General features: G+C 34.4%; 1 protein-coding gene across 7 annotated transcripts; it reads left to right on the top strand.

Moving 5' to 3' along the window:
* The first annotated feature begins 1,770 nt into the window (after nucleotides 1-1,770).
* LOC113350260 lies at nucleotides 1,771-8,128 on the top strand. 7 transcript variants are annotated; one of them, XR_003360678.1, is made up of 9 exons: nucleotides 1,771-2,169; nucleotides 2,258-2,305; nucleotides 2,511-2,728; nucleotides 3,014-3,525; nucleotides 5,125-5,913; nucleotides 6,008-6,061; nucleotides 6,665-6,878; nucleotides 6,995-7,264; nucleotides 7,374-8,128. XR_003360678.1 is itself a non-coding variant. In XM_026594375.1 (4 exons), exons 1-4 carry the CDS (start codon nucleotides 1,974-1,976, stop codon nucleotides 3,044-3,046), a joined length of 489 nt encoding a protein of 162 aa, XP_026450160.1. In that variant the 5' UTR covers nucleotides 1,771-1,973; the 3' UTR covers nucleotides 3,047-5,490. The 7 variants fall into 7 exon arrangements, 2 of the variants coding, with proteins under 2 accessions (XP_026450160.1, XP_026450159.1); XR_003360677.1 differs by having other exon boundaries at nucleotides 3,014-5,913; nucleotides 7,374-7,547; nucleotides 7,675-8,128; XR_003360679.1 differs by having other exon boundaries at nucleotides 3,057-5,913.
* Nucleotides 8,129-21,241: the final 13,113 nt, after the last annotated feature.

Below are 21,241 nucleotides of genomic sequence, written 5' to 3'. Positions count from 1 at the left end.
GATGAAGATCCGTGAAGGAAGAAAGTGCGCAAGGAAATAAACTAATGTATGGAATGAAGTATCTCGAAATAATGCAGAATGAAATATCGGGGATACTACCGATAAAAACCATAGTTAGAACTGATAGGAAAAATATAAGTTTATGGTATGGGAATTTCGTTAATTCTGCTTACAAATGTATTTGATTTGAATTGTGATCAAAAAAATTAAAATAAAAGGATTTATATGAAAATGTTGACAGTCAATGATGTGACGAAGGAATTTTATATTTTGTTGCATACAAGGATATCGTAAACACAAGAACATGCTTCCAAAAGGAAAGAAAATAAGTACTAATGAATTCACGGAGAATTCAAATAAACGTACGTACTTTTGGGTGGTAAGATTGTTTAGGTAGAAAATAAGCGGGGCCAAACAAGGATTAAGCTGGGTTTGGTAATGCTTTTATTTTTCCAAAAGCACTTTCAAAACCTATATATGTTAACAATTTCTGAAAATGGTGTTTGGTAAAAAAAATCAAAGTTCTTTTTACCCAAACCAGTTCCCAAATTCCTCAATTTTTAAAAGCTGGGGAGGAGGAGCTTTTAAAATCTACAAAAGCATAAGCTTTGGTCCCACCAAAATTTAATGCTTGATTTATCGTTTTTGTCCCTATTTTATTTTGTAAATGACAAAAATTACCCTTAAATATATATATATATACAATCAATTTTTTATTTCTTATAATTTATTCTTTAAATATTATTATATTTTCTTTTCAAACTATTTGATGATACCATTTCATTTAATATATCAAAAATAAAAATAAAAACAAATATTTAATAATTACTTATTTTTAGTTTGATTTTTGTTTGAAAATTATGCATATATATATATATATATATATATATATATATATATATATATATTAAAAAGTGGTTAAGTAACATAATTTTTTTTAACAATCATAATAATAGTAACACTTAGTTAATTTAATATTTAATATTATTTTTAAATAAAAAAAATTAATTATTTTTAAACCCTTTAAAATTGAATAAAGCTATTTTCAGAGATATGTTTGTTTTTGTCATTTGTCATAACAACAGTAGTTGAATCTAATACTTTACGAAACACACTTTGGTTGCTTTTTTAATCAGCTTTAGACTTAATCAGTATTTTACCAAACGTCAAACTGCTTTTGTGTCACAGCACAACACATCAACGCACATTAGAAAAGTGCTTTTATAAAAGCTGCAGCAATACCAAACTAAGCCCTAGTGTTCTAAAAGTAATGATTGAATTTCACATCAAAATGCTTTATTTGTCTATCGAGTTCCTTTTGCAAAGATAGATAAAAGTTTCATTTTAATAGCATGTTTGGACATCAATCAAAAGTCCAAAACAAAGGTATCTTGCTTCACAAAAAATAGATTCTTTTACTTTTAGAAGTTGTTTACACCTAAATTAATTTCTTGCTTTTTGAGAAACTAACATTTAGAAACATTTCTTAGATTTAGATATCCGAACTTCTTATCTGAAAAGGGCAAGCATAAAACACGTTGAGAAGCTAACACTTGGATTAGCAAGAACAAACTAAAGCTCGTGCCGTTACGGTACGGGTCATACCCTAGTTTAAATAAATACTACAAACTATAGTAAGAATTATTTGACTCCATGAGAATTTGTAGCTACATATGAAAATCTAAGATATTTATCTTATCTTACAAAAACAAATGGTTTTTGTAAAATCCGAAAAGAGTTTTTAAGTGCGATCCACGGCCACCATTTGCTCTCAAAATTCAGAAAGTTGAGTGAAAAATCACGTGTAAGAATCAATCCATGTTTAACGCCCCATCCAACTGTCCAGAATCACTCATTTCGTCTGTTATCAAAACCATTAATCCGTCTGTTATCAAAACCATGAGTACCAGCAGCAATTTAATTCATTCTGCGGCCTGATAATTGAGTTGTTTCCAATAATATTCTCCCCTCCTATGATCTTCTTCAGATACGAATCATACATTGATCTCCTCTTCAGTTACGAATACAAAAAGATTTTCTTTAAAGACTCAATAATAACTTCAAACGTTACATGCAACATCATTCTTTCAAAAATGTTCCTATGTATAAACCCTAGACGAGGTGATCATCTTTCCCAGTTTCAGTCGCATTCTCTTTCAGCACTACTAGGTAATGGTCGGTTATTTTTTATTCGATTATTTCGGTGATAGTTTGATTTTCATTGAGTTTTAATAAGATTATTATTGTTCTGATGTAGATTTTGATTGTTGGATTCAGAAAATCACCAGAGTTCGAAACATCTTAGGTAATTGATTTTTTATTCATTCATTCATTCAATTGATTTTTTTTTTGGGTTTTGGACTTTGTTCATTCCTGTCTAGATTATGAAATTTGTAAATGAGTGATTATGAAATCTATACCCATAACTCTAATAATCCCTATCTATTTTTTTTTGATTTCATATCATTGGAGTCAGTTTTGACGAGTAAATTGGTTCCAATTTTTAGCAGTTCATACTCCCATCACTTTTTTTCAAATGGGTTCCCAGACTGTCAACAACCCTTCTAAAATTCCCGCATCCACCTACAAAACTTTCTCCCATATTGGCAAGGCCGAAGAAGGCACCAAATGGATGACTCGCGTTCGAATCTCACGGAAGTGGAATGAATTAGATTTCATGGGTACCTACGAGGTCACCAGCCTGGATGTCTTCATGCTTGATGACAATGTAAGTATAAGTAGTTTATTATGTGTGAATTTTCAGACATTAGGAATGATTGGCACCACTGACTATACAAACAATGGTTTTAATTTATGATACCATTGTCATCAGGGTGATGAACTGCACCCTGATGACAATACAATGTTTAGATGCTTTCCTAAGTAGAGAGTATCTTAAGTAAGTGCTAAATTATATAGCTTAGCAGAACTTATTCCAGTTCCATTAGCTACTTTTGATTTGTTTCATCTATTAGCGTAATAACTATGGTACTTATTTCCACATTTCTCTTAGCTTTACCAGATTATTAATTGGGATCAACACTGATTCTAACAAGGTACCTTCCCTGAAATGGATCACCTACCACAATATGAGCTGAGAGTTGCAAAACTTTCCAATGTGAGATCTGCAGTTTATCAGTTGCTCCTGCTGATTTCGCCCTTCGAAGTCGTATTTATTCAAGCTTACAACAGACACATTGAGCCTCTATGACAACTTTCAAATAAAGGAGGTCTTGGCCACAGTGATGTGAAGACATCGAGTCTCTATGATTGATGTTGAAAGAGATGAAAAGAGGATTTGCAACCGAGAGCAGCATGCACAACAAGAATATAGTCCTCAGCATCGAGTATCTGAAGATTGTAGTTTGTGTTAACTATCTAGGATTCCTGCTCTGACAATTCTCCTAAGAGATCGTGGGCAGTTATTGAATGCTCAAAGGCTTCAACTTCGTCACCCTGATTCCTTGCTTGAAGCTTTCCTTTAGAATCCAGTTCCTGCTTTGGACTTTGTGGTAAGTCAGTAAGGTAAGTACAATTCTGAATTTTGCGAAATTTTATGTTTCTTATTTTTTGGTTTCTTTCAGATGCATATTTTTTGTGTAGCTCCATCCAAGGTACTGAAATCGTTGTTTGTTGTTGTAATGTTTCCAGCAATCCATAGGTTTTTTTTTAATATTACACCAGAAGATATGGGAATAATATGTACTTGGAGTATGTTGAGCTCATTGTGAACTGTATAATTTTGTCAACCCACCTGTTGGCAAAACTACAATCTCATTTGTGTTAATCAGTCCAACTACCACCAAATATAGTTGTCCCCAATGCTTCCATGTTACTTTCTCCTCTGAACTAGCTTAAACATTTGAATTGTCCGCTAGCGACCAAGAGTCCCTCAATTGCAGTCGATATAAGCGATCGGATTATGTACTTCGCTTACGAAAGGAAGAGATGGGTATATTGTAAATGATACAGCCCAAAGTCAATACCGGAATTTTCATTAGAAAATAGCCAAGCGACCTCTGGTGACATTTTTGATTAGAACTCATAGGGTGATTTGCATGGTTATAATCAGAGACCATAAAATTTCTTCAGGGATGAGCTTAAACAGAAATACCCACTAGCTGTTTAGTCTTAATAACCCACTTAGAGAAAACAAAACTCAATGAATCTGTGTTGGTACAGAATATAGCACTTAGTGTTATTAGATATGTTTTGCTATAAACTAAATCTTATTGATCGGTTACATGGATAGCTCAAAGTGATATGCAACATTTATAATAATTTATATAATGAATATGAATAGATTATGTATCTTTCTACAGTTCAAAGTAATATGATCCAAGTGTGTAGCTTTTTTCGTTTTCGCAGTTCGTTATATTGTTAAATATTCTATTTGTCCAGTTACTACAGTATGAAAGTGCTTGGCCATGATTTTCTATAAATTTTTCTCTCTTTAGCTTATATTACTTGAGTTAGGTGACCAATTTGATAATTATGCCTATGATTTTGATCCTTTTTTTCTTTTTAGTTCTGCTTTCTGTTGTTCGCAGGATTGCATTTTTAAGCCTGTCTTCCTAGATATTCTGAAGCATTTTTGTGATTTGCTATTAACAACTCATTTTAATGTTTTTTATTTTATTTTGTGTGGTACTCATTTTTATGCTAATACTAATTTAGTTGTGTTAGTTACTAAGTTTAATTGCAGCTAACTCAAATGGTTCAAGTTAAAGTTGGATTCATTCACGATACTCTACTATTTCAAATGAATAGAGCATAGATATGAATAAAATTCAGGATACCGGTTGTCGAGTTAGTATGATGAGGGGCAAAAATTTGATGCTACTCCCCGTGGAGTAGCCTTTCTGCTCCTATTACTATGACACTTCTCTCTGAAAGAAAATGAAGAACTTAAAAGTCATCCTAATATTTCTTATGGAACACATTGCAGTGAAGAATGCTTCAGCCGTCCTCCTTATGGATCAGTACCATGTAATTAGTGTTCTGTATAGGCTATCTACTGCAGGCTTTCCTTGCCTTTTCATATTGGGAATCTATTGTATATGCATGTTGTATATTATGTAGATTTTTCTTCATAAAGTTCTTTAGTTACAGTTGTAACTGCAGGCTTTCCTTACTGTATCGTGGTAATCATTTAGATCGTTCTGCCGCTCGTCATTCCAACTGCAATAACTCGGTAAAAACCATTGGCGCTACAGGTAAGTTGATTACAGTACGACATTTTTTATACTAGGGAACCTACTCTTTTTTTCTCGCTATAGTAGCAAATTTTTGGTCTGCACAATTTTTGACCTTTTTTGGCAATCAAAGTGCTAAGTTCACGGTTGAAGATAAAGCGCATCTGTGTACTTCTTTTTTTTTGCTAGGTTTTTTTTTTTGTGTACAATTGTACATGAAAACATATCGATGTAATCCTTGCACTATCGCCCTATACACTGATTTCTGTAAAAATTTATTTAAATTTTCTTCGTATTTTATAGTGTGAAGGTAATATGCACAATATGCACACCGGTTATAATATTTCAGAACCACCAGAATAATTTGCAAATTTGATTAAATAATCCTGGGATCAAAAGAGTAAGACCCATAATTTTCAGGGTCATAAAAATAAATTTCTCAATAAAATTTTGTCTACAATATGTTCAGTTTGTACCTAGAATGACAAGAGGTGCGAATTATAGGTGCCTCTATTTCACGCAACGAACGAAACCCAAATATTTCCATTTCTCATAAAATATAGAATCCCGGGATAAAGATGTTATCCCACTCAAGCCCTCTCATTCATACCCAGCAATCAATTTTTCATCGTACGCTTACAAATGTTGGCCTACATAAACCCTAACAGAGGTCATCATCCTCCCATGTTTCCTACGCCTCCTCTCTCAAGAACACTAGGTAACTGAAAGTTGTTTTCAAGTTTCCTAACTTTAATTTTTGGTATTCTCTTTGAAACTTACATTTTCAAGTTAATTTGTTTGCTCTATTTCAGTATTCCATTGTTGTAAGGTGAAAAAAGGTGCCATCCATCTCCCATCCATCTCAGGTAAACACTTTGAGCCTTGCACATTCAGAAGTTTACAACCTGTGAAGTGAATCAGTTTGATCTAGACTCCGGGTATCTTTTTGGTTCCGAAATTGCAACCTTTGTTCAGTAAATTAGTGATTCATGTTGAATAGTGTAATTTAGAGCAAATGACCCTAATTTAACCTTCTACTCTTGATGTTATCTAAATAACTGTAGGATATGCTACTATTTCTGGCTGCTGGCTGCTATATGTCTTTATTGAATTTGGTTGATTTTGCTTTTTAGATTGATTTTGCTTTTTAAATCTTACAAATAGATCTTTTTGTATAAACATTGAATCTAAGAAACACTAAAAGTATGGCATTTGGTTTGTTGAATCCTCAGTTGGCAATAAACTAAAATCCATGATTTTAGCTTACAGATCATGAGTTAATGTTATGGTTTCTTTTAGTATCAGCAATGATTTTACAATGACTAACTGTATAAGGGTTTCTTATAAGTTATACAACTGTTTTTGATTGATATGCTTGGCAGCGGTTGTCTTACAGATGTATTGTAGATTAAGAAACTACATGTATCTGCGGTTTAATTGATGACTTTTACTCTTATGATTTTCTACAGTGATCATCTGTAGAAAATGGGTTCCCAGATTAGAGCCAGCAGTTCCAAACTCCCCGTAACAGCTGCATACAAAGCTTTCTCGCAGATAGGCGAGGCTGAAGAAGGAAAACCTTGGACCACACGCATTATAAATTTATCATCATTAAGAAGTGGAATGAATTGGATTTCATGAAGACCAACAAGGTCACAAGCCTGGATAATTCTAGATGACAATGTAAGTATTAGCTAGAACAAATGCTTTCTGTTTAAATTAGATGATTACCAATCACTTATTAAATGTTGAAAGTGTGTCATGTTATCCCATGGACTGATCAAAAAATGTTTATGCAGCAATCAGGGTGATGAACTTAATGGGGTGGTTCCCAAGTAGCTAATCTGGAACTTCGATCCGTTACTTCATGTTGAAAGAATATATTCCCTAAGGAAGTTCACTATTCTGGGAGAGAAAAAGATATTTCGCCCGGCTCACAATGAACACCGCATATTCATCAACTGGGATGCAGAGGTGACTTATCTATGTGGCACTCAATTTGAAATTTCTCATCACAAGTTCAGTTTTATCCCTTTCAAATATCTGGATTCACGTTCGGCTGACACTTGGTAATGGTTCAGTGTGTGAGTTTATTTGAAAGTTAAGGTTCTTTTGTTTTTGTTGCCGCAATAAAATTCTTATACACTTCCTTGCTTATATGTTTTTGGCTCTCAACAGATGTCGTGGGTGTGTTGATAAGCCTCACAAATTTTCAACACATGAAGAGAGCCAACGGTCAGCCCTGTATGATGCACAACTGTACGCCTGTTGTAGGTATACGAAAAACCTTCAAATTCAGTGTCCTGTTGGCCAGGCCTGTCAAGTGCGTGAGCTCAAAGTTGAGAACCCTGGGTATAAGTTCTTCTCCATCACTGTCTGTTTCACCACATCTGCACGTTGCACACATGCAGTCACTATACAATGAATTCATGTGTTAGAAGTACCAAATTGAGGATTTTGATGTGGAGTTCTTCTACAGATCCTGTCGGCAATTATCCAATTAGTACAGACTCCAACCAGTGCTGGTAGTGATTGTTGTTTGCTCCACTTCTGTGAAGACCTTTCAAGGTAACTCACTTTCTCTTTTAAATTATGGTTAGAGATTTCATTGTATAAGTTTTTATACGAACCATGTGGTGTTCGCTTCTAATGTAACAAGTACAATTGGATATATGCTCACGAAATACTAAAGATGGCGGCTTAGCGCGTTTGATTCCTTTAACCAATTTGTCTATGCCATCTATCATCTCGGATCACTAATCTTTTCCTCATATTTGTGAACCAACTTGCTGATGGATTAAACGCACTTTTTGACTGCATCGTATATTCCTATGTTAACCAATTTGTCCAATTATGTAACCTATCTTGCCTATCGGGGGAAGTAGATACTCCTCGAGGAAGTTGCTATACTTTTAAGTTGTTGTAGTTTTGTAATATCCACCTAGAAGAGGTGAGTTCTTTCAAGATAAGCTTCAAATTTAGCGTATATATACATATATGTCATAACTTAATGTGCTAGCATTGAGGGAAGAGGGTTTTACCGACATATTTCATACTTTGTTTTAAAACATGCCATAGGAATAGTTTTTCTCTTTTGACAGTTAATGGATAGTCGATAAAAACTCAAGAATTTGCTAACAGTATTTAGTCAAATCCTATACTTCAGCTGTTTGCCTCTTTTTGGAATTTGATGTCAAATTGTTTCTATCTAGCTATATGTTAATCCCTTGAACTTCATGCTGATCTAAACAAAGTGGCCGACTGTAATACCACTTTACGGTATTTTTATTGAGCAAGACGTTAGCAACATGGAAAAAATTGCTCAAAATATGAAGGTTGATTCTCATATTAGTACTTGCACAGTCTTTAGAGCTTAAATACGTTTAGATATTTTTTATAGATTTTTTGTATGGAGTCAGCCTTCATTTTTGTTTGGGATACTGTGGACGCACTTTTAATTTTTAGAGCTTACAGACAATAGTTATATTCAAACATGATTTATCTTAGTTTTTAATGAGCCATTCGGCATCCAATAGTAGAATGTAAGGATCTGAATGGCATCACCTCAGACATTTACTACTGCCTGGCTTCATAAATTTAGTGATTTTGAGAAACATCTTAAAAGTAAACATTGAAACGAAGATCAAGTTTTGATGATTTTTGTTTGTTCTTAATTTTGATGTATCTGCAAGCTAATTTATCGTTAGAGTAATTACCAATTATTGGGTACCTTCTCAGTACTCCATTTGCACTAGGTATTAATTCTCTTATTAATCATTGAAAAAAAACTAAACATTACCAGAGGAAGAGGTTAAATTGGAGAGTCATTATAGATAGGATTGACCTTACTCTTTCCTTAACAATCAATTCTTGGCACATGGGTTTCCTATTCATCCGGATACAAAATTGTGAGAATTAAGTGTTTGACCCTCCCCTCACACTCTCTTACTCAAATGACCTTTGGCTTAAAACTCAATTTTAAAAAATTAATCCATTTTATTAAAATGACCCTTAAAAAAGGAGGGCTATTTGGATAAAGATATTTGATGATGTTAACAAATGATAAACTATATTCTTTAAGGATATAATCGTCATGCCAACTTAAACATAGCATGTCTCGTAAATCATACGTAAGAGTTCGACAAATTTTATATATTTGGAAAGCTTTTCTAAAGAGCTACACAACGAGCGTAAATACAACTATCATATTTTCGTTTCATGAAATTTTTAATTTCTAAATAATTTTTTAAATTTTCTTCGGATTTTGTAGTGTGCAGACAATATGCACACTAATTTCTCTCTTTATTTCATATACGTTACCTCACCGTAGCACAGACATTAGGGCTATCTTCAGAGGGTGATGAACTGCACCCTGATGACAATACATTGTTTAGATGCTTTCCTAAGTAGAGAGAGAATATCTTGAGTAAGTGCTAAATTATACATACTGGCTATGCACATGATTCATGATTGCAGTTAGATGTTATTGTGACAGCAAACAGCGTCCCTAAGAGCAACCACAGTGGACGAGTATAACCAAATATTTGGTCAAAAAACGAGACACAGCGGGACAAACTATCAACTAAAATCCGGATCAAAACCAAATCCCAGACTATATTTGGTCGGGGATCAAGACCAAAACCAAATATAGTCAAGCGAACGTATAGTGTTCGCCCCACATCAGGCGGGTATATAATCTACGCCCCACACCAGGCGTGCTTTATGTCTCCGTCCCATTCTTTTTTTCTTTTCTTTAGTCAAACTTATACTAACAGGATCACGTAATATCTCCGCCCCATCGGGCGAACTTATAATGTACGCTCCACCAATCGAGCGAACTTATAATGTACGCTCCACCAAATTTAGTCTTCTATCGTAGCGTTGTAACATGGACTAAACTCAAACTTTGGTCTTTTTTTTGATCTTTGGTCTTTGGTTATGATCGCACCACTGCAATTGCTCTAAGAGAGGAATTGAATAAAAGGCAGATCTGTTAATTAAGACGGTTTTAACTCATTGATCCGGTCCATTTGGTTTTCTGCAACATTGGCAACTCAATATATTTCGGTGCATCCACATGGGATATTTTTATATTACTAAGTAATCTCAAATTATTCGATGATACATATTATATATTATGAACTTCTTTGGTCGATACAGTGAATTGCATTTTCAGTCTTTGGGCTAATGGTGAATTGAATTGATAAGTGGTACAGTGGTGTACATTTTACAAGATTTATTGATCTGATGCACAAGTCTGTCGGTGAAATCAAAGGAGTAAATTGGGCTATGATACGGTTCTTGCAATAATAAGTTCAAAACGAATAATCCATAACAAACGTCTCGACATTTGATTTTAAATTAAACAAGGTTTAATATACACATTCAGTTGCGGGTGTTACTATGATACAATGATAAAATTGTTGGGTGATGATAGCAGTGATCTGAGTTCGAAACTCGCCAACCATATCATGTGCCATCTTCTTATCAATGTCATATGGAGAAAGAACATTCATTTTCATTTGATTTTGAGATAAGGATATCTTAGTACACGTTTGAGCAAGCAATTTGGATTGGAAGATTTGAATATCATATTAATCCTACTAATTTCTGTCATTTGTTTTCTCATACCCTGAGGTCGGGAAAGAGTACATAAGCCTACATTACTAACCACACAAGCATTTGATATTTCAGTAATCTTATTAGAAAAAATATATTTTTTTCTATAATTGGGTTACATTCATATTAAAAATTAACATGCTTCAAAATATCATTCACTATCCACCAACTTTGATTTTAATTGTTAATTTTCAACGGATGATCTTAAAAGTGGTGTTTTTCGTATGTTAATTTGAGGAAAATGTGAAAAACTTGAAAAGAATGTCTTACAAAAAAAAGGATGGTTCATTGTTGTTTGAGTTTCATAAAGTAGTTAAGGCAATCAAATAATGTGAGAAGAAAATATTGAGATACCCGAAATAAACAAATTTACGCTTTTATGGGATAACCTACGAAGACACTAAGCCCAGGCCGTTACAGCATGGGTCATATCCTAGTCATCCAAATAATTATAAATTCGGTTACACTTGTAATTGATTAAAGTAATAATTTCTGATAAAAATACCAGGTAAATTATTTTATTTTTTCCTAAAATAATAATTTTTTTAGTCGATCTCCAAAGGTTGGTGGTCTTTGATATTGTTTTGTGTTGTATTCAGATCATTATGATGAAAGAAACCATGTACCGTAACGGCACTACTTACGCCTGATGTAATTTTTTCGATTCTGAGAGAGTTCTCTATTTCATTTCAAGCCAAAATAATGTCTACGCAAACATAATAAAATTAGCCATATACATCACCAAAATTCTAGAGATAATCCGTGCCATAACGACACTTATTGCAACATTATCTACTAACATGGTAAATCCTGAACGCAACCAAAATCACCTTTAGTATCATGTTCTAATAATATTTATCAAAAAAGAGGAAAGGGGTAATGTGGTATTTAATTGTTGCCTCTAACGGCAGTATAGTTGGCCTCTAATTTATGGTTAGGCCGAGTCAATATATTTTTTATCTGTTCTTAGTAATTTCTTTAGGATTAATACAGATGGTCTGTACATGTGTATGATATTATTCGTACATCTGCTTCCCTATCATTCCAAAATTAAAATATGAAAAATTAGAGTGAAAAAATGTCAACATTTTTCCTGCATAGAAGCTATTAAAATAAATGAACATTCTGACGATATTTCAGTCCAAATTTTGCGTGAGCCTTTATTTCGCTTCCGCAAAAATTACTCATTTTTCTCGAAACTAACAACTTCCTTCAAATTTCATAGATCCCTGCCACAACTTTTATTTTTAATTCACATAAGTTAATGAAACCGTTCAAATGTCCAAGTGATGTAGATTATATATCAACCGAGTGAGTTTTTAATCCACTCTTGATTTTCCATCGCATGTCAACTGAAATTCTTGGAGAAGGAAACTCAACGATTTTATGTATCAGACGTGGCTGAGGAGACATGCACAACTCATTATGTAATTGTGATTCTTTGTACATGTTTATAAATCGAAGGGGAAAATTCATAGAAACGAAAATGGTGGTTGCGATTCTTTCACTAAACGTCTCCATATCAACGATTTTGTGCTTTAATTTTTTTCTCACCTGGGCATGTTATAGGATTTTGTTCTTTATAAATTATTTTTACTTTTTTACTATTTTTTCTTTAATTTAATATTTTTCTTGATGAATGATTTAAATAAAAAGACAATTGGTTATTATGGATTTTCTGTATAATTGGTATTTTCATGTACAATTCTTCAATGACCGGAGAACAACTTAGTTTTCATTTAATTTTGTGTATTTAATTGAAATTTGTGACTCTTGATTTTGAAGATTTTTTTTGGTGTTTATCTATTAATTTATTAAAATATGTATTTATTTGTAGATGGAGAATATAACGTAAACAATGAGACGATTAAAGCTAATGGTTTTAAAAAATATATATTTAATTTTTATTTAGGATCCTAATTATGAGAGAACCCACTCAAAGTATATTCATGATGAAAAGAGGCTACAACTCTTACATCCATCAGATGTCTTTGGCTGAGATGAGACTGGGATAGTCGGATGCAACGTTTATCTCCCAAAATGTTATCCGTCCATCCAAGTTCAAGAACCCATCTGTTTTGTATCATAGAATAACAAATATGTCTTGGATATTCATTAGGAAAAACTATGAAAGCTATAGAAGTGGTTTATCCGCTTCAATTAGCAAACGCGAAGACGGAGAACAAGATTAAAGACCTTCGCCTCTTTTTTGCTTTTATATATAGCAATGTATAAAAAATTAATAAGGTAGATTTGAACTTAGAGTTATTTCTTGTAAAAAATTATTGAAAACAACCACGCATTTTGGCGTATGCTAATAAACATTGTTCATGTGAATCATCACCCTATTAATAATGCGTTAGAAACTAAATTATTAGTAGATAAACAAGTGCACAAAAGAAATAGGAAAAGAACTAGAAATTGGTGTGTATTACAAAGAGAATATGCTTCAATCTATTGGATAACATAAGAAAATATATAAAAAATGACATTAACGCCAGAGGAGTAATGGAGTGCATGTCCATCACTAAAAGTATTAAACCTGAATTATCACACTAGTTTTAGGGGTTAAAGCAGTTCCTATGGAATGAACAAACTTGGAGTTTGTTCATTTTGCTCCCACTATGGAATGAACAAACATGAAAAATGGATGTTCAACTCAATATATTTGTTGGTTTAAACATCGAGGTGGACAAACCAGCGCGTGCCTGTGGTAAGGACGGGCGAGATTTCTAAGAACGTCAGCGTTTGAAGAAAGAACACCAGCGCTTGTACATACAACGCGCGCCGTCTGTCAAAACGCTAGCATTTTTGGTAAACACGTCGCGTTCTTTCTAAGAGAGCCAACTGCTCTTTCCATCCCAGCACCATTGTCCTTTTCCTTTCCCATATAAATTCACTTCGTTTACAGATTTAAACTCACATCTTCTTCAACACTACCTCAACATTACACAATTTCCATACTGTCTCTAACTTTTCTTTTTCTTTCCGAAAAATACTATTCATATCAATTCAATCTTTCAGAAAAATTTCATCTCCATATATTGCATCTTTAACAAATATGGCATCCTCACAACAACGATCACAACAACAAACACCACAACAAACACCACAACAAACACAACAAGAAACACAAAAATCACAACAAAGGAACACAAGAATTCGTGGTCCCAAGTATACGATGGATGAAGACGAGTCACTTTGCAGAAATTATGTATTATTTACATTAGATGAAATCAATGGTATTTATCAAGAAAAAAAAACTTTTTATGGTAAGATTTTAGTAAAATTTGGTGAAGAAACCGGTAACATTAATAGACGTGATGTCGATAGGTTGTGTCATTGTTTTCACACAATTTCAGCATTCATCTCTGAATATGCAGCTTTGATCACTCAAATGTGGAATAAAGAAAAAGTGGTGAAGGCAAACCGGATGTGGAACGAAGATGTCGAGAAGAGTGGCAAAGATCCCACAAAGGTTGCAGCTTCTAACATGAAACTTGTTTCACCGTTTTGATGGTGATTAACAAGTTTAATCCATACTTGTTGTAAGGTCATCAAGTGCCTGCAAGATCACCACATGGTTCGATCTTGCAGGACTTTCAGAATGGAGGGCCTACTTCCTCACCTGATGGAACTCCAGGAAGTCAGGATCAACACAATAGTAATCTATACGTTAACACCAATTCCAAGAGAAGAAGAAAAGGTGATCAGAAAGCTGCAAAAGCAGCGAGAGACGCAGCCCAACGAGCAGCAAAAGGAGGTTCAAGCGAGTTCAATTATGCTGATCACAAGGAAATGAAGATGCAGATGGAGGCAGATAGAGTCAGGGACCGTGCCATTGCTTTAAATAATCAACATAAAAGTCATCTTTCGCGAGAACAATATTTCAGGGATTGTAATCTAAACAAGTTACTCTCCTTGGACGTTGGCAAAATGAATGAACGACAATATGTTGTATGGACTAAGTAAATGGATGCGGCCAAACAACAAAAAATCCATGTCGAACAAGTCCCTCCCTCTATAAACTGGCCACTATGTGAATGTGGAAGAAGACGAAGATGAAGATGATGCCTCGGAAGAAAACGAAAATGAATTCAGTCTTGCTACCTGATTTTAATTCTTGTCTAGTTAAGTTTAATTTAATTCAGTAAAGTTTTTTAATTTAATTCAGTTTAGTTTAATAGTACACGTTTATTTAAAGTTTATTTAAAATTACTTTTAATATAATTTCCTCAATTTTAATAAACAACTTTAAATTAAAAAACATATTAATTAAAATAAACAACAACACAAAATTGAAAATTCCCCCTGCCCCCCTCCCCCCTCAGCACCGTCTGCTGCTCCTTTTAAAGCCAAAGGTGCTTTGTTAAATCTTGTCTTAGTTTTGCATAGATTCCCCGATTGTGGAGTCTGTCAATGTCAAGTTTATATTCTCTTGACGGACGTCCGCTCTCTACCATAAGATCCTTGGTTAAATCTTCATCTGGAAAACTAGTTCAGGTTGGGTCGCGCCTGGTTTCTTCAATGACCATGTTATGCAGAATGATCCAAGTCAGCATAATTTTGTTCATTTCTTGAATATCAAAAAAGCGTTCCGACCCATCTATGATGGAAAACTTCCTTTTCAATATGCCAAAAGCGCGTTCAACATCCTTTCTGCATGCCATTTGTTGGGTGTTAAAGTACTCATATCCTTCGAAGACGTCGGACCAAAGCCTACATGTTTATAAGCTTATACCATAGTTGACCATTCTGGATAGGTTCTGTCTGCTAGATAATAACCCTGAGTGTAGTGATGATCGTTGATGATGAAATTACAGTGCGGCACGACCCCATTCTTAAGATCTTCAAATAATGGCGACTTATATAAAACGTTGAGATCGTTATTTGAACCCGGGAGTCCAAAAAAGGCATGCCAAAACCAACAATCATAAGTAGCTGAAGCTTCCAAAATACAGTTGGTTTTGGATAATGACCCTTATATTGGACTTCCCATTCTACCGTACACGCATGCCACGTCCAGTGCATGCAGTCAAGACTACCTAACATTCCTGGAAAACCCCTCTCGGTGTTTTCTGCAGTTATTCTTTGAATATCTTCCTGAGTACGCTTTCTTAAAAAGGTTGGACCAAAATGCTTGACTATTTTTTCGCAAAACAATTTGAGATACCTAAAGGCGGTTGTTTTCCCAATATGAATGTTATCGTCCGTGAAATCCGCTGGTACCCCGTAACATAGTATACGGAGGGCCGCAGTGACCTTTTTTTCGGGACTAAAGCCTCGTATATGTCGTGCATCATACTGATAATTAAATAAAGGTTGTACCTGACAAATCTCGTCAATAATCCTTTGCGTCAAGTTGCGGCCCATGCAGAATCGACCCTGAAAATTCTCATCGAAATACACACAGTCATGCATCAACTTTTCGTGGTAAAAATGTCGGTTCCGCCACATCCATCTTCTAGTCGCAACTTCATATGGCTCTAAAGGCTTCCGTATGATCCCGGTTTGTAATTGCAACATAAAATTTCGTCTTCTTCTATCTTTATCTGCATCTTCATCCAGTTGATGCAAAAACTCCATACACATTTCTTCATCTTTTTTGTACAACATGTCATTCATCTCCATATCCTCCTCAGAAGAATCAAAATCAGAATTCACGGATGAAAGATTGTTGTGTATTTGTGAGATCAAATTCGAGCCGCATTTATAGAGGTGGAAACGGAAACTAGACATTCTGGTGACCGTTAACAAGTTGTCGTTGGCGGTCGTGTCTCAAACGCTGGCGTCGCTAATGCTCTCGCTGGTGTTTTTCCCAACGGCGACAACGCTTGTACGTAGTTCGAGCGCCAGCGTCATACATTCTTTCGCGCATTTAACCATCAATCGCTAACTTCTTTTCCATAATGGAGAATCCTGTTTGACCATCCACGTGGCTCAACAAACAACTTCATTTTAACATTGCCATATGAATTTCTCTTACAAAGTAGTGGAGAAAGTAGAGGGATAAAGAAGGAGATGTAAAGGTGGTGGTACGAGAGGAGTATAAGTGTGGTAGGCATCCACCATAAACTTCTTTCCTAACACTCCCCCTTGGATGAATCCACACTACTATTATCAATGCCTCGTTAAAACCTTGCCAGAAAAAACCCCAAAGGGACAACACCTATATGAAAGAAAAAGAATGTAGTTCAGATAACAAGTCACGATGTTGATGTTCCTCTGCAGAGGGGTACATAAACATTATTGTAATAGATGATCGACAATCGATCTCACATATTCATTTAGTGCATGGGTGCTCAATAAAAGTTTCACAATGTATGGGTACCAGTACCACTTCAGGGGCATTATCATCCCCATATCTTTGGTAAGGAGGTATAAACTTAGAGAGAGTGTATCATATTTCGATAGTCTCATGCAAACACTACATGTTATAAAGGTAATTAGATCCCCTCTATATATACAACTTGGTCACGTTTCAAGCGTGTCTTAGCAAATGACTTGGTCATTCTAAGATGCACAACTAGTTTTGTTGATGCAACTTTACATATCGGCTATCTGAAAGAAGTGTAAAATATTTTTCAATATTTACTACAACTATATGATTTATACATGAGTAGTCTCCAACACCTGAATTGCAAATGTCTTAGTTTGAGAAAGAAAAAAAGAGATAGTTTCACGCTTATTTCTAGTGACAATTTGACTTTCTTTGATCTAGATAGTAAAATCAACCAAATAACTGATTGAGTTTTTGACATTGTTTAATCCAAGTTTTTGGTGGTATTTATCTTTTCCCTGACTTCGTGGAGTAACCATTTAGTTTTTCAGTATAACCTGTGCCATCTTCTAGTGATGGTTTTACTCCTCCTGGTTAAGGTGGGAAAAATATCTAGGTTATCAACATAATTTGACCAACCTATTTAGTGACTTTTCTCCCCTACGTAATCAATGAAAAGGCGGGGGTCTAACAACCACACCCAATATTTCGTTAGGAAATCTGTATGGACTAAATCCAATATAATTCCAAGAGAATCAACTAGACAGTCAGACTCAATCAAGGAAAATATATCCAAGAGTTATATCTATGTTTCTCAAAGTAATCAGCAAATCAGTGAGCCTGATTATTATGAGAAACAACTTGAGCGGTAGCAAAGACCAATGTTCAAGTGTCAATCAATTTCAATCAATAACCAAAGGTTGGATTTACCAATTGATTGAACTACGCACAACCTGTGATATTTAAATTGTATAAACAAATATAACGCGGAAAATAAATAACACAGACACCAGAAGTTTTGTTAACGAGGAAACCCCAAATGCAGAAAAACCCCGCGACCTAGTCCAGATTTGAACACCATATTGTATTAAGCCGCTACAGACTCTAGCCTACTACAAGTTAACTTCGGCCTGTAATGTAGTTGAGCCCTAACCAATCTCACACTGATTAAGATACAGTAGAATTCCTTACGCCTCTGAAACCCAGCAGGAGTTTACGCACTTGATTCCCTTAGCTGATTTCACCCACAACTAAGAGTTGCTACGACCCAAAGTCGAAGACTTGATAAATAAATCTGTCTCCCACAGAAATACCTACGAAGTTTTTGTTCCGTATTTTGATAAATCAAGGTGAACTGGAACCAATTGATAATCCGGTCTTATATTCCCGAAGAAAAACCTATAAATATCAATCACCTCACAATAACTTAACTATATGGTAGTAGAACAAGTTATTGTGGAATCACAAAGAATGAGACGAACAACTTTGTGACTACTTTTTATATCTTACCTATTGGAGATAAATCTCGAGCAAATCTTAGAGAAGATAATACTCAATACAATAGAACAAGTAAGATTTGAACACGCAACTACAGAGAAAATAGTTGTGTCTGGTTTCAGAATCCTAATGAAGTCTTTAAGTCGTTAACATATAATGGTTTTAGGAAAAAACTAGGTTAAAGGAGAATCGACTCTTGTCGCAACTAGTATCACATAGAAGGTGTGGGGATTAGGTTTCCAGTTGCTAGTGTTCTCCCTTATATAGTCTTCAAATCAGGGCTTGATAACTTTGAAACAAAGCAATCAATATTCACCGTTGGATGAAAATTTGATTTAAGATTCAAGCTAAGTTTCCTTAAAACCAAAGAAATATCTGTCCACCGTTAGATAGACTTAGCTTGTTACACACAAATGAAATATACCTTCATTTGGATATGGGTAACCGTACCTAAACGTGTATATTGAGTTGGCTCAATAACAGTTAACCGAAGTTATCCATATGAACACTTTTGTATTAACCATTTTCATCTTAACACTTCTAGATCAAATGATAATCAAATGAATATAATTGTGTTACTCATAGAGTTGTTCAATTGTTTGTATTCTCATAAAAGTATACAAGACACAATAGAAGCAAAATCGGATTGATTCAAAAGAATTAGTTCATGAACATTTTATCCACGGTTTGTAAAGATTGCATTCCTTAATTTATAAATGTATTTGTTCATGAGTATGAAATCATACTAAACCGATTTTAGAACTTAACCACATAAGTTTGCAAACGGGTACGCAAACTTAAGTTCCGGATTTGATCTTTTCCTACAGTTCGCAAACGGGTACGCATATTGTTGTTCCGGACCAAATTCAGGTGAAATAGTTTGCAAATGGGTACGCAAACTTAGTTCCCGGACTTTGACAGTTAGAATTGTTCGCATACAGGTATGCATACTTGGTTCCTGGACCTGAATCATTCTTACAACAGTTTGCATACTGGTATGCATACTGTGTTATATCCAGACAATATCTAATTGTTCTAAACTCCCATTTCAATCATTGAAACATTCTTAGAAGACGACAATAGATGTCTCACACAAACTATTAGCTTATAAGCAATTTTCAAGTAATCAAATGATCAATAAGAAACATTCTGAGTCTACATCAAATGACTGTCTCACACAAATCATGTAAGATGTTACAAGGAGATTTTCACATGATCATCTTTTGACTTTCGTCAAGAATAATGATGAACGTAGTTAAAGCAAGAATCTTTGCAACACATATTTGGAGAAAGATATAAGCGAGGTATACTCAGCTCGAAATATCAAATGTGTATAATGTAAAAGTGTATACAACTATATGACTTAGTCTCAATAGGAGATAGAATAGAATAGACTTCTGAGTAATAAATGAGTTCAAGTCTCCACATACGTTTTATTGATGAAGTTCCTCCAAGATCCCCTTAGTAGATTTTTGCCTTCAATCAATGAATGTCGTGAAGTCTAAAGCTCTACTACACATTTTATTCAAATCCAAAGTAGACTAGAAATCAAGACTTATAGTTTTGACACCTAAACTTGAAAAACAAACTTGAGATAACAATGCTTGCGAGTTCGACCGAGAAGTGCTCTAACAATCTCCCCCTTTGTCAATTTTAGTGACAAAAACTATCAATACATATGGATTACAAAATAAATAAACTTTGTAGCTTCTCATCCAAATGCTTGATTTCCTTGGTTCTTCAACATTCCTTGAATTCTTCGTCACTCCAAGTACTCCAGTGATTCTGAACATGTTCAACTCAGCATCATAGTTCTTGAAGATAGCCATAACAATAAGAAAACATATGTTCTCAATTATTGTTATACAATGTCATGGTATTATTACATGGCATCAAGGTTCAATTGTATCACAACTTTGACAATAATACTACGGTGATATGTATCACTCCCCCTTAGTCAATACTTCATCTCACAATGAAAACCACTCCTCCTTACATAATGCTCTGTAAACCATATGTATGTAGTGTGGACTACAAAATAATTGTCCCCCTTTTTGTCAATATAAATTGGCAAAGGTAAGAAAATTAGCGGGATCATAATAAAATTCTCAAAGAGATTATTCATGACTAAAAGAGAACATATCAACTTTTGTTTCGATGCTTTCACATAGTCGAAACTTAGTGTATTCATCAAGGAGTTTATAAAAATACAAGATAACTCCTACAATATTCCACAGCCGCACTCCCCACAAAGATTTGGAAATTAAGCACAAGTTCAATTAAGAACTCTCCCCCATAAAATGTCATTCCCGAAAGAACAACAAGAGCGATCTTACTTTTACAAGAAAAGAAGGATTTCTTTGGACATTAAAAAATCACATGAAACATGAATTTGTATCCAGAAAACTCGAACACATTAACCACGAGAAGATCTTAATAATTAATTTAATCGGAAATGCTCAACATAAGAAAACAAATGAATCCATATAGTACTTTCTCATAGATGTGGATCAGGGAAAAATCAATACTACGAAATATACAAAAATTCATTCTATCTTTTATCAATATTTGCATAAAGATATAATAGACTTAACTTTTGACATATATTAGACAATCACAGTTCACGGATGTAAACACACATATCCCATAA

Source organism: Papaver somniferum, chromosome 2 (genome assembly GCF_003573695.1).
Source record: "Papaver somniferum cultivar HN1 chromosome 2, ASM357369v1, whole genome shotgun sequence".
Taxonomy (NCBI): Eukaryota; Viridiplantae; Streptophyta; class Magnoliopsida; order Ranunculales; family Papaveraceae; genus Papaver; species Papaver somniferum.
The sequence above is the reverse complement of the archived record's forward strand: the minus strand, read 5'-3'. Positions and strand labels throughout refer to the sequence as shown.